This window comes from Mixophyes fleayi, chromosome 9, assembly GCF_038048845.1.
Source record: "Mixophyes fleayi isolate aMixFle1 chromosome 9, aMixFle1.hap1, whole genome shotgun sequence".
Taxonomy (NCBI): Eukaryota; Metazoa; Chordata; class Amphibia; order Anura; family Limnodynastidae; genus Mixophyes; species Mixophyes fleayi.
Window position 1 is genome coordinate 16944657 of NC_134410.1, and position 12540 is coordinate 16957196.

The 12540-nt window shown below is 38.8% G+C and overlaps 1 protein-coding gene across 1 annotated transcript; it reads left to right on the forward strand.

Moving 5' to 3' along the window:
* The first annotated feature begins 2811 nt into the window (after positions 1 to 2811).
* TUBB (tubulin beta class I) lies at positions 2812 to 9635 on the forward strand. The gene is made up of 4 exons (XM_075186634.1): positions 2812 to 2965; positions 6347 to 6455; positions 6984 to 7094; positions 7441 to 9635. Exons 1-4 carry the CDS (start codon positions 2909 to 2911, stop codon positions 8496 to 8498), a joined length of 1335 nt encoding a protein of 444 aa, XP_075042735.1. The 5' UTR covers positions 2812 to 2908; the 3' UTR covers positions 8499 to 9635.
* Positions 9636 to 12540: the final 2905 nt, after the last annotated feature.

The window sequence follows — 12540 nt, forward strand, 5'->3', positions numbered from 1 at the left end:
TGTCTTGTACGAGGGAGGGAGGTACACAGAGTGGGTGCAGCTCTGTTATCGGGAATGGGAGAATGGAATGGGTGTGTATGAGAGGCGCAGGTCTTGGGCAGAGCAGAGGGGTCGAGTTGGGAGATATTTTGAGACAAGTGGGGATATGTATGTAGGTGCAGTTTCGTTAATGACTTTGTATGTTAGTAGACGTATTTTATATTTGATTCGGTAAAATACAGGCAACTAATGTAATGCTTGACAGAAACGAGCAGCAGTAGAACGTTTTTCAAGGAAAATCAATCTAGATGCTGCATTCAAAATAGATTGTAGGGATGAAAGTCTGGTTACGGGAAGCCCAGTAAGGATGGTATTGTAGCAGTCAAAGTGGGAGATTATGAGTGCATGCATTAAAGTGTTGCGGTATCTTGTGTGACATACGTTCGTATTTTTGGAAATGTTTCATAGATGTAACAGAATTATTTTTTTTGAAAAGTAAATTTTTATTAAAGTTTTTCAAAACAACATAGGAGTGAAAGTGAGACATCATATGACATATATGTGAAACACTTCACATTAAGTAACAGAAATGCACATAAAAGAAACTCGAAACAGTACATAGTAAATTGGCATGTTACTGTAAAGAAACGAGTGTTGTTTTTCTTATTTTTGTTGCTTGGGGTGAAGAGGGAAGACAAACAATGGGTGAAGGGGGATTTGGGAAAGAAAAGAAGGGGGGGAAGAAGAGTTTATCACCTTTTGTTCAGATGTAACAGAATTTTTATACCAACTTGATGTTGGGAACAAAGGACAGCTCTATGACAATTAGGGTTTATTTTAGTGTTGTCCACAGATATAGAAATATCAGCTGGGCCGATTCTGTTGACTGGTTGGAATATTTATAGCCCAGTTATTGAAAGATTGAGTTTGAAGTGGCGAGAGGACATTCAAGATGGTACGGCAGAGAGACGTTCCATAACATGGGCCAACACAGATGGTAAGAGATCCAGAGACTATAGATCGTGTATCACCTGCATAGAGATAATAATGAAATGCAGTTTATTAGTTTTCAAAAAGAAGTGATATAAATAAATAAGACTAGCTTAACACCAAACTCCAACTGATAGAGGAAGTGGAGAAGAGGTGGATCCAGACAAACAATCACTAAAGCAGCTGTTTAATAAGTAGGATGAGAAGACCTAGGGAATGTAATGATTGTATGAGAAGAGAGTGGTCAACAGTGTCAAATTCAGCAGAGAGATCCAGGGGAAATAGAAGAAAGTAATGACCTTTAAGTTTAGTAGTGATCAAATCACTGACCACCTTAGTCAGTGCAATACTCATCATGTTGCATGATGAGTATGAAGCATGACTGAAGAGGGACCAATAAGTTGTTTGTAAGGAGAGGAAGTGTGTGAGGTGAGTGTAGTTAAGCCTGTTAAAGCAGCGTAGAGGGACATAGATGCTGAGACATAGGACAGTAGAGTTTGGGTCAGAATTTGTTTTTATTCAGAATAATAATGATGGAAAGATACCAGTGGTGCAAGTTTACAGATATTATTTAAAGCTAGGTTGAGCACAGGAAGATAGCAATCAAACAATTTTACATCGGATAGGGTCAAGTGGACAGGTAGACGAGTAGGAGGAGAAGAAGAGTATAGATACTTCCTTTTCATTTGTAGCATCAGGACCAAGGGTACAGGAAGTGAATTGATCAGGTTTTAGCTAGGGGAAGAGGATCAATTTCAAGCCAAATCTTGGCACTCATGTCCTTGAAGTTGTAAGCAAGTCTTGGGTTGTCATGAGAGGGTTTCGGGTAGGAGGGATGTGAAAATATTTAAATGTATTAAAGAAGCATTTGTGGTTAGAAGCCTGGGCGGAGATGAGCAATTGGAAAGATGTTTGTTTGGCAGTACTTAGAGCAGTAGCAAAGCTTTGACATAAATAATATCTGATTTGAATGCAGAACTGCATGTACACTACTACTAATCAAACTGACAAAACGTATTAATGGGTGTGACCTGTCTCAGTAGCACATACAAGCAGGCAGGCTGGTTAAATATGGGCAATAATAAATCACCCCAAATTATTTTTTTTATTTTTTGTTTTCCAATGACAACAATAATATCGTAACATAACATAAAATAATAACATAACATAACAAATAACAGCTCTGGTGATGTCTGTCAATATCACTATCTTATCTATGTATAGCATAGCAAAGCAAGCCAGGAATTCAAGAAATATAACCTCAACAGTGATTAAGGGGTCATTTCACCCCTAATATGCTGATTCTGGCACAAAACAGTACACATCTGTTTCTTGCAGTGAAACTGTATTTAATATCTGACATCTGTTTGCTGGGTCTAGCATTCTACAATAAGCATTATAACTGTTATGTGTATCACTGCTCACAGGAAGGGTGGTGCTACATTATGGATGCACCTTGACAAATCTCCATCAATTGAAGCTGCATCGAACTATTTTTCTAATATGCTTGAACGGTAAATGCAATTGGTTTATTAAATAGATCTCAGTTCCACGTTTGCATTAATGTTTAATCAATCTATAGCTTCCATGTAATTATATTTAAGTCATTGAGATATGTATTGGTATAACCTCTTGTATTATTTGATCATTATATTCTAGAGGAAAATCTATACACATGCCACGTTTTACTATCAAGATTATTTGAATAAAACAGCATTTCTTTGATACAATGTATCAATTTAGAAGCACTGTAGTAAAAGTGACAACAGCATCCCCACCTAAAGCCCCCCTGTGAAACCCCTCCCTCTATCGTCGCCTAGACCCCGCCCCCTTCGCCTAGTACCCTGCCGCCTGCCTTGCTCTCCTCGCCATTGTCTCGGACACTAGAACGTCGCAACTTCCAGCGTTCTATCCCCAGACCACCCACTAAGCTAGAACCATGAGGGAGATCGTCCACATCCAAGCCGGTCAGTGTGGCAACCAGATCGGAGCTAAGGTGAGATTCTCATTCCCCAGAGGACATGCACCTCATCCTTAAAACTGGAGTTGACTTATTAGCCTGTAACAGGTCGCCCCCATCTTTTCATAACGGTCTTAAAAGATACATTTGTATTGATTACTGATTACCGTGCAATATTTCAAAGAATGACTTCATGTCCTGAATATAGAAACAAGAATCGTTATATTAATTAAAATGAGAATATAATGTTAAGTGGGTACCACAACCCAAATTTGATATTTTAAAGATACTGCATTGTGGGGTGGAGACCTATTCCATAATAATTGATTTAACCTGGTGCTATATGAAGGATAATAATAATAATAAATGATTTAAAAAAAAAATCTACATTGGCAAAAGATGCTGTCAATATTTTATTTTTTTGATGAGATAATTTTTCAAGAGAATTAAAAAATATATATTTTCATTGGATTCAATATGTCTGCTGCGAAATAAAGAAAATATCAATGATAAGCATTACAGTGTATTTGTAGAGGATTGGATGGGGAAAGAGATGTCTAGGGAGATGAAATGGCGGTAATCTAGAAGGTCCTCCCTCCACTGTAATGACATTATGATGTCTGTAGGCTTACATTCCTGCAAGGGGATTTTGCACCATCAGCCCTCTATAGCAGCCAGTGTATATTTTTCAATCTTCTAAAAGATTCCTAATACATTTAAAGATGTTTTTTATATACAGATTTTTGTGTGTGTAATATTAATACTTTGTTTTTACTTTTAAAATAAACAAAATGTATCCTTTACTGAATCCCCTCTGAAAATGTTATTAAGTGTCAAATTACATTTTAATTTATAATAGATACAATTGAAACTGCATCACAACTTCACACTACAATGCAGAGCATCGTCTGAAATCGACCAATCCCTTTATTTAAATTGATTTTTCATGGCTATATTTTTTTACATTTTTATATATAGCGAGTGATATATATTAGTGCTATATATTTTACATTGGTTTTGGCTTATTTGTGCCAGAAATCTTAAATGCAGCTTCCTACAGCCCAGTTTGTGGATGACCAATGCTGAAGACATTTAAATGAATGCAGGGAGTGGATTCTAGGGGAAAACCAGGATCCATTATGAAAGCATGTGGTGTTTTAAGTGAATATCCCCCGCCCCCTCAATTAAACAAAAATAAAATGTAAAAATAGAAATAAAATGCTCTTATATCACACAGTGGTCCTTTCAGCACATATACAATTCTATATTGTTACTTGAAATGTTTAATATATTTCTGTAACTCAATGATTTGGTGTAGTATAAATGGCATTTAAAAAATTGTGCATGATAGATTTAGAAAGTGGAATTATGAAGGTATACTAATTACAATATATTATATTTACCCCATTAAAATATTAAGTGTTTCCTTGTCTAACAGTGTTTGAATGTGTCCCTAGAATTTAGATTGATTGATGATCATTCTGGGTCCTTTTATCCCTCTTTTCTAAAAAAAGACCAGAATTATATAGTGCCAACTCCTCTCCCCCAACCTCCTCCTCCCTCTCCAGGTTTTCCAGTCTTTGTTCTCAGTCAGCCTCAGAAATGGGGAGGGAGTTTCCTTTTAAAATGGCATTTCTGATTTTGTTAAATCCCTAACCCCCCCTCAGGGAGGTGTGCGATCATTTCCCAGAAATGCTTTTACCCACTATCATTAATATTTAACTAAAATCTCCCTGGAAAACACAGATTGTCTGGGACATAGAGATCTGCAGTGCAGTAGAGCTGGGCAGTAATGCTATTACAGTGGGGATTAGGAATAGGGTGTGTATCTGGATATCCATCCTGCACTATATGAATAATATACATCCTTAACATGGGAATCATAGGTAGTGAAAATAGCATTATAATTATTTCTTGCATTGTTTTATTGTAAAATATTAAAACGGGAGTCAGATTTTGCAAACATTTTGTATAAAATATAAGTGTTCCTAAATGTTCATGCCTTTAACAAAAAAAACAACAATTATGGCTTTAATGAACCATCAGTTATGTCTGTAATGAATAATCTGCACATTCTATCCAAATACATACAAAGTACATTTATCGTAGTACAGATAGTGGCTATAAATAGGACCTCCCTATTATAACGGATAGGCAACATGGCTGATGGCTGAGATAGTAGATGTTAGTTATGCATTGTGAGTCTGACTGCTGATGACAGCCTGGTACAGCTGCAGTGCCACACCCTATGGTTTCAAGTTAGCCCTCTCCTCCCAATGGGCATCTGGGCATATAGTGTATCAATGATATCATATAGGAGGTAATTATTACTGCATATTTTGATATTTTATATAGTAAAATATTTAATGTGCTGAACATTATATGAATATAAATGGAGCACTGGGACACACACACACACTTTTTGCTTTCATAACAAATCTCAATATACAGTGGCTTCTGGCACTAATAACACAATACGTTTGTTGATCCAAGGAATTATAAGACTAGCAGTGTAGGGGGCAAGAAGGGATTTTTCCAGCGTTAGGGAAATTGAATGCTTTCTGAGGATTTAAAAAAAAATTAAATAAATTCCTCTAATTGGGCGATTGGATGAACATAATGGACGTGTGTCTTTTATTTTCAACCTAAACGGTCATGTAACTATTTAGTAATAACAAGTGATGTCACTGCCATATTCTTCTGTGCCGGTGACATCATTTTGGGTTAAATTGCCCTGATGTCAGGTCCCACACTGAATTTGTGAGGCTGTATTGTTCTCCAGTTTCCTCTGTCGATGTGGAAGGGGGGGGAGGGGAAGTCAAGGCATAGTGTGTACTGCAAATGAAGAGGCAAGGAGAGAATGAGAGGGTGGGGGGAGGTCTGTGTTTAATACAGAGAAGAGAGGAGAGTGAGCACACACGACCGACGCAATGGATAAAAATACATATTGGTGATTGCGTTTTGCATTCGTTGTACTATTACCAATATAATTTATTGGACTGCTAGCATGCACTGACACATGTGAAATAGAATTTGGACCGCTCTATGTTTTTAGAATACAATGGTGGGAAAGAAACCACTGGCTCTTATATGTTGTATTGTTAATGCTGTTTTCATGTGTTTATTAACACGTAAAAGGCAGAAAAAAAACTATAGTTGCGGATGAGCCTCGGAGTTCTAGAACTCAGAAATATTCTGTCCAGACAGAAGTCACCGTAGATCAACGCATTAAATCAAGTTCCTATCATGGTTTGTTTTTAGACAAAAAAGAACTTCAAATATATATAGATTATAAGAGTGTAGTGTTTTGCAAGAATGGGGGATGTGTTTTTGTACTTCCTCTCACAATATCTGAGTAGATCCTGACAAAATAAAGGATGCTTTATAATAGGGTTCATGTGTTTTTTTTGTTTGTAGTTTTGGGAGGTGATCAGCGACGAGCATGGAATTGACCCAACAGGGACATACCATGGGGACAGCGATCTGCAGCTGGACAGGATAAGTGTCTACTACAACGAGGCAACAGGTAATTTGAGATCCCTCTCTGTGTCTTACGACGCGACCTTGCCTATAAATCCGGGGTGTAGTCTCCTAATTAACAGAAATGCTACATATTGGATTCACGTACAGGCCTGGGCAGTGGTTCTGTGCAGAGGTTTGAATGAACAAAACTGACACGCTGTGCTTTTGCCTTTTGAGCTTTTGTCCTACATTAGCAGCTTTTTTTTTTTTAATCGTTCACTAAGATCTGTGCAAGTTTATTTTACTTTGCGTCACAGGAGTGGAGGAAATATTCCATAAGTCTTTACTTCTTAATAAACCTGCAGTGGGATCTCATTGTAAAATTAAACAAGAAACTTGCATGCATCGTTTGAAAATGTAATTGTTTGGAGGGAAAATTATCACTAATAAAGATCTAAAACTACAGATTTAACTCCTGAAGACAGCTTTCCGTTACACCAGCAAATACATTCCCAAGTATAAATAAAATGAGTAAAGCGCCTTCTTAAGTCCGTTTTGCATATTCTCAATCTTGCTCTTATTTTGTGCTCAGGTGGCAAATATGTCCCCCGTGCCATCCTCGTCGATCTGGAGCCAGGAACAATGGACTCTGTCCGATCCGGGCCCTTCGGACAGATATTCAGGCCCGACAACTTTGTTTTCGGTAAGTTGACTTTTTCTGACATATATTGAACTATTTAACTGATACGCTGATAAGTTACACTCTAGAAACATATATAGGAGTCTGAGCTATTAGAAGACAAAAGAGCACCCAACACATGTGACATATACAATGTGTTGATTACTTTTACTGTTTATTTACATTTACTTTACTATCTTACTAAACAATAAATTGGAAATGATTGATAATAAAGACTGCGCAGCTGGAAATTAGAAAGTGTGATTGTACCTGATGTTTATGCTTTATAGTGTTAGCTTTTGTTTGTAATAAATTGCTCTTTAGCTTCTTTGCAATGTTTACTGACTTGACGTCTCTTTTCCTTTATCAGGACAAAGCGGTGCTGGCAACAACTGGGCCAAGGGCCACTACACAGAGGGAGCTGAGCTGGTAGACTCTGTGTTAGATGTGGTGAGGAAGGAGGCAGAGAGCTGCGACTGTCTTCAGGGCTTCCAGCTCACACACTCATTGGGCGGCGGTACCGGTTCTGGTATGGGCACACTCCTTATCAGCAAAATCCGTGAAGAGTATCCTGACCGTATCATGAACACCTTCAGTGTTGTACCATCACCTAAGGTATCTGACACAGTTGTGGAACCATACAACGCCACACTCTCTGTGCATCAACTGGTTGAGAACACAGATGAGACCTACTGTATCGACAATGAGGCCCTCTACGATATCTGCTTCCGTACTCTGAAGTTGACAACTCCAACCTATGGAGATCTAAACCACTTGGTCAGTGCAACGATGAGCGGCGTAACCACCTGCTTACGTTTCCCAGGTCAACTTAATGCTGATCTCCGCAAACTGGCAGTCAACATGGTTCCCTTCCCACGTCTTCACTTCTTCATGCCAGGGTTTGCTCCATTGACCAGCCGAGGCAGTCAGCAATACCGTGCACTAACTGTGCCTGAGCTCACCCAGCAGGTGTTTGACGCAAAGAACATGATGGCTGCTTGTGACCCACGACATGGCCGATACCTGACGGTGGCAGCAGTATTCCGTGGACGTATGTCCATGAAGGAGGTTGATGAGCAGATGCTCAATGTCCAGAACAAGAATAGCAGCTACTTCGTAGAATGGATCCCCAACAATGTCAAGACGGCTGTGTGTGACATCCCACCACGTGGCCTTAAGATGGCAGTCACCTTCATCGGCAACAGCACTGCCATTCAGGAGCTGTTCAAACGCATCTCAGAGCAGTTTACTGCCATGTTCCGTCGCAAGGCTTTCCTACATTGGTACACAGGAGAGGGAATGGACGAAATGGAGTTCACAGAGGCAGAGAGCAACATGAATGACCTTGTCTCCGAGTACCAGCAGTACCAAGATGCTACAGCAGAGGAAGAAGAAGATTTCAATGAAGAAGCTGAAGAGGAGGCTTAAATTACTCTATCCCAACACCACCATTACTTCTCCTCTTCTTCCTCATCTTTCCTCCTCCTTCACTCCCAGGCTGATAAAAAAAAAAAGAGTCCTTACTGAAGTTTAGCATTTGTTTCATTCTTCCATCCTTTCCTATTTTTCAATGTTTCTCTTCTGTTCCTCTATCCCTTCTCTATCTTCGTTGCTTCAGTCATATCGATGGTCAAAGAGAGTAGGCCTTGACTTAAGTGGATGACACCTCTGTTTAAAGTTTTCAGCTTGGTCTTTCGAGTTGGCATTCAGTTGATAGGTCTCAGTAGGTTCCTTCAATTACAGGTAGAGCGTAATCACCATCTTAGGTTGCATCGAACTAGGCCAATTGCTTCCACAAAAGCCTCAACCTTTTTGTGGCTGAGTGCTGGTCTCTACAGCCACAAATGGGTTTTAGCAAAATGTCTCTTGTTACGCCCTGGGATTATAGGAGAGCATGGCAGCTCCTGGGCATGTCCCAGCTCTTCTAGGCCCCCGTTTCAGTGGTGGCCACTTTGTACTTCTACTGGAGTGTTCCCTTTTCTGCTCGTTTCCTTAAGTTATTACTGTGGACACACATAAAACGTACTAGTCACTGCCACTTCCCTCATCCCCAACTAGATGGGAATTGAAAAAATATCTCCACCTCGCTGAATTCTGTATAGGTCTCATACGTTGGTTTTATTCTGCCACATTTTATTATTTATCAACCAGTAACCGGGATCTAAACTTCCTTTAACAATTAACAAATGCACTTACTCAACAGTCTCAATTATTATGGCAGATTTCAGTTGTACTAATTGCACGGCTGTGAAATCTATTGTCTCAGTCGGCCACCCCTTGAAACGTTCTGCAGTTAATAAGGAAACAATTGCATTCAAAAGAGAGAAAGCAGTTCACTGTTAGCAAATAGAAGGAATTGTGGGGAAGAAGTTTTCTCAGAGTGAAAAGTGGATGTTTAATTTTTTTTTTTTCCTGTATTGTTTATCTTTGTTACTCTCATCTTTTTCTTCTCTATCTTTGTCCCATGCCATAATTATTTTTTATTTTACTGTTGCTTTTTCATATTGAAAAGATGACAAGCCTGTGACAGAAAAAAAATAAAACCTTTTTTTTAAAGTTTCACAATGTGTGAATGGGCATTATTTGTTAGCCAGGGGTTAGGTGTTTTAATAGGGTTGGGGTTTTCCCACAAGTTCTAAAGTTATACAGGCATATATTGTACGCATGAAACTCAGAACCAGCTAATGGGTTAAGCAGAAGAGGTATCGGTAAACACACTGAGCAGTAAAACATTTTTGTTTTGCCAGGAACTGACGGGGGACTAAAATATAAGTTTTTAAACTTGCATATTGGCATCATTGTCTTGAGCACCAAAACATCTTATATTAAAACTGCTGTTCAATGAAGTGCACAATTTTGATCAATTATCTTATTAAAAGAGGCTGACTTCCCTCATTAGGGATATGAATAGGATGTCTGATGATATTCCCCATATGACTACATACACATAATACTAAATTATATACAGTCATGTGAGTTTACATGCGGCTGAGAGAAACCAATCAGTAACAGGAAGCCAAAACTACCATCATAAGGCTTCATTTAGCATTAGGAATAAATTCAGCAGGTATAATTTTACACCATGTTGCACTGCAGGGGAGGCACTAAAATGCAGATAGACCAAGCTCAACGCTACATCGCAGTGTTAAAATAAAGCACATTGCATTTACACCGCTTACATTGCAATATGGCTTGTCCAGGTGCAAATTTATACACTTTAGATGCATATGCCCCTAACTAGATATTCTGTACAGAATATAAAGTAATCTGATTGGCTGACTAAAGGTTTGCGCTCATCACTAAGTCACACCTAAGAGTTCCAGAAAACAAGAAGCTCCAGTGGAAAGACTTTCCTACGCTGGTGGATTTCTGACTGTGATCAACTCACTGCACCAGATCTCATAAGGTCTTGTTTAAAAACATCCTATGAGCATAAATGTGCTGTAACCCATAGCAACCAAATTCTGTAAATATAGCTTTTGTGGTGCAGTTCTGAAGATATCTGACTGGGCTCCAAGCAATACCCTCTTAGGCACTCCAGATATAGATTGTTGCTACTTAAATTAACTGTTGAGCAGAACTTTTATCAGTTGCAGGATTCCGGCCCATACTCTGGGCGTTTCTGCTGGGTAAGTGAAATTAATGACACAGAGGATTGATTGTTCTCGCCACAAAGTAACATATTAAAGGCAGCACTCAACTTTATTATGGGGGCCAAATATAACTTGTTGGAGGCTCTAGCCACCTTTCACCATTTATTGATTAAAAATAGGGTTCAAATGAAAAGGTGGTGTTGACAATAGCAACAAATCAGGTGCTTGCTTCCTAAATGGCACACCACCTTTTTCCTTTGCACTACTTTTTCATAAATGCTCCCTGTGGTTTTAAGAAGATATCCCGGGGTCAGAATGGTTGATTTGTAGGTGGATAACATAAACCATTATCCAGAAAGGTAATTACACAGGAGACATTGCCAATGTTCACTCAACCACTAGTTGATAAAAAAAAACACATAATTCTGAAGCTGACCACACACATGGAAATCTGTGGGCATTTTCAGACTTGATTTTTAGTGCCGTCTAGATAGAGCTCACACAAGGTTTTAAAGATCCCTAAAATGTTCCTATTTTTCAATAGCATCCATCGGATAATTACTGTTACTTTGTATACTCATTACATTTCTCACTATCCATTCTTATTCTGTGGGCCTTATAATGCAATATTTATTGAACAAGAGCTTTTAAAATGTAGGTAAATTACATTATAATCAAGCTCTGTAAGCATAGCATGGAATCATGTCCCCAGACATATGTTAAAGTGCTCATAGTGTATGGGCCAACACAGTGCTCCGCATGGTCCGACCATGATCTGACTAGTACAGGCAGGTAAGAAAAGTGAGCTGTTGACTGAACCTACATATAGTTCATCAGGCCAATCAGACTGCATGGGGTCAGATCTATTCAATATGTCCGCCTATGTGTGTGTAGCCAAAGCTGGCATAGACTTGTCCGGTGAAATAATTGGATTGCAATGAGTATTACAAGCTACGTCCTATGATAAGTTATGGTAAGCAAAGTGCATAAAATAAGATACATTTCCTACCCTTCCCCCTCCATGCCACTACCATGGTAACAGGCAGTGCAGTTTCCAAGGCCACAATTACCATGTTATCTCTGAGGAGGTAGGGAATCTGAAGCGTACGCTACATCGCTGCATGAAACCAGTATGGAAAGCATAATTCTACAGAAATTACATGAACCTACTTCCCTGTTAGAGCTTCGTATTCCCTCATGGTCTGTATAGATCAGGACTATACTGAATATTGTCACTGTTAATATTGGCCACTGGCTTAAAAGGTTAATTTTTCTCACCTAAAATTATATTGCATACTTTTTTGTTGATTTTAAAAGATTATTCAGTCTTCAAAACCACTGGTCGAAGAGGAAAATGAGAAGTGACGATATGGAAAATGGAATTTTGTAGTTGTACAATGAAAGCAGTAGGAAAAGTGCCAGTATGGCATACGACCGTATACCAGCCCACTTCCACCACTGATTTAAACAGTATCTACCACAAAGCAAATATTGCCCAATGAATGTGTCTGTGTTTTATTTTCTGTGACTGCTGTAAAACATTTTGACACTTGTGTGAATCCCGGTAACCAATTTTTGGCTCTCTGCAGTGACATCACAACACTGTATGAATTGATAGTGGTGTTAGATCTAAAATTCTGATCCAAGTTTGCCTGTGGTGTCAAGTATATCTTGAAGCGCTTCAATCAGCTGGAGAGAATAGGCACAGACCAAGTTCTGTATACAAGGAATATTCTCTGATTTATTGATACAAAGATACAAGTTTTTATAGCCTACTGAATAAATGAATCCTACGTCATAAGCATACAATAGTCCATGGGATGCGCTGCCGATTAACTATCTCACGTGTTCTTGAGGTGTTTACTTTCTCCCCCTTC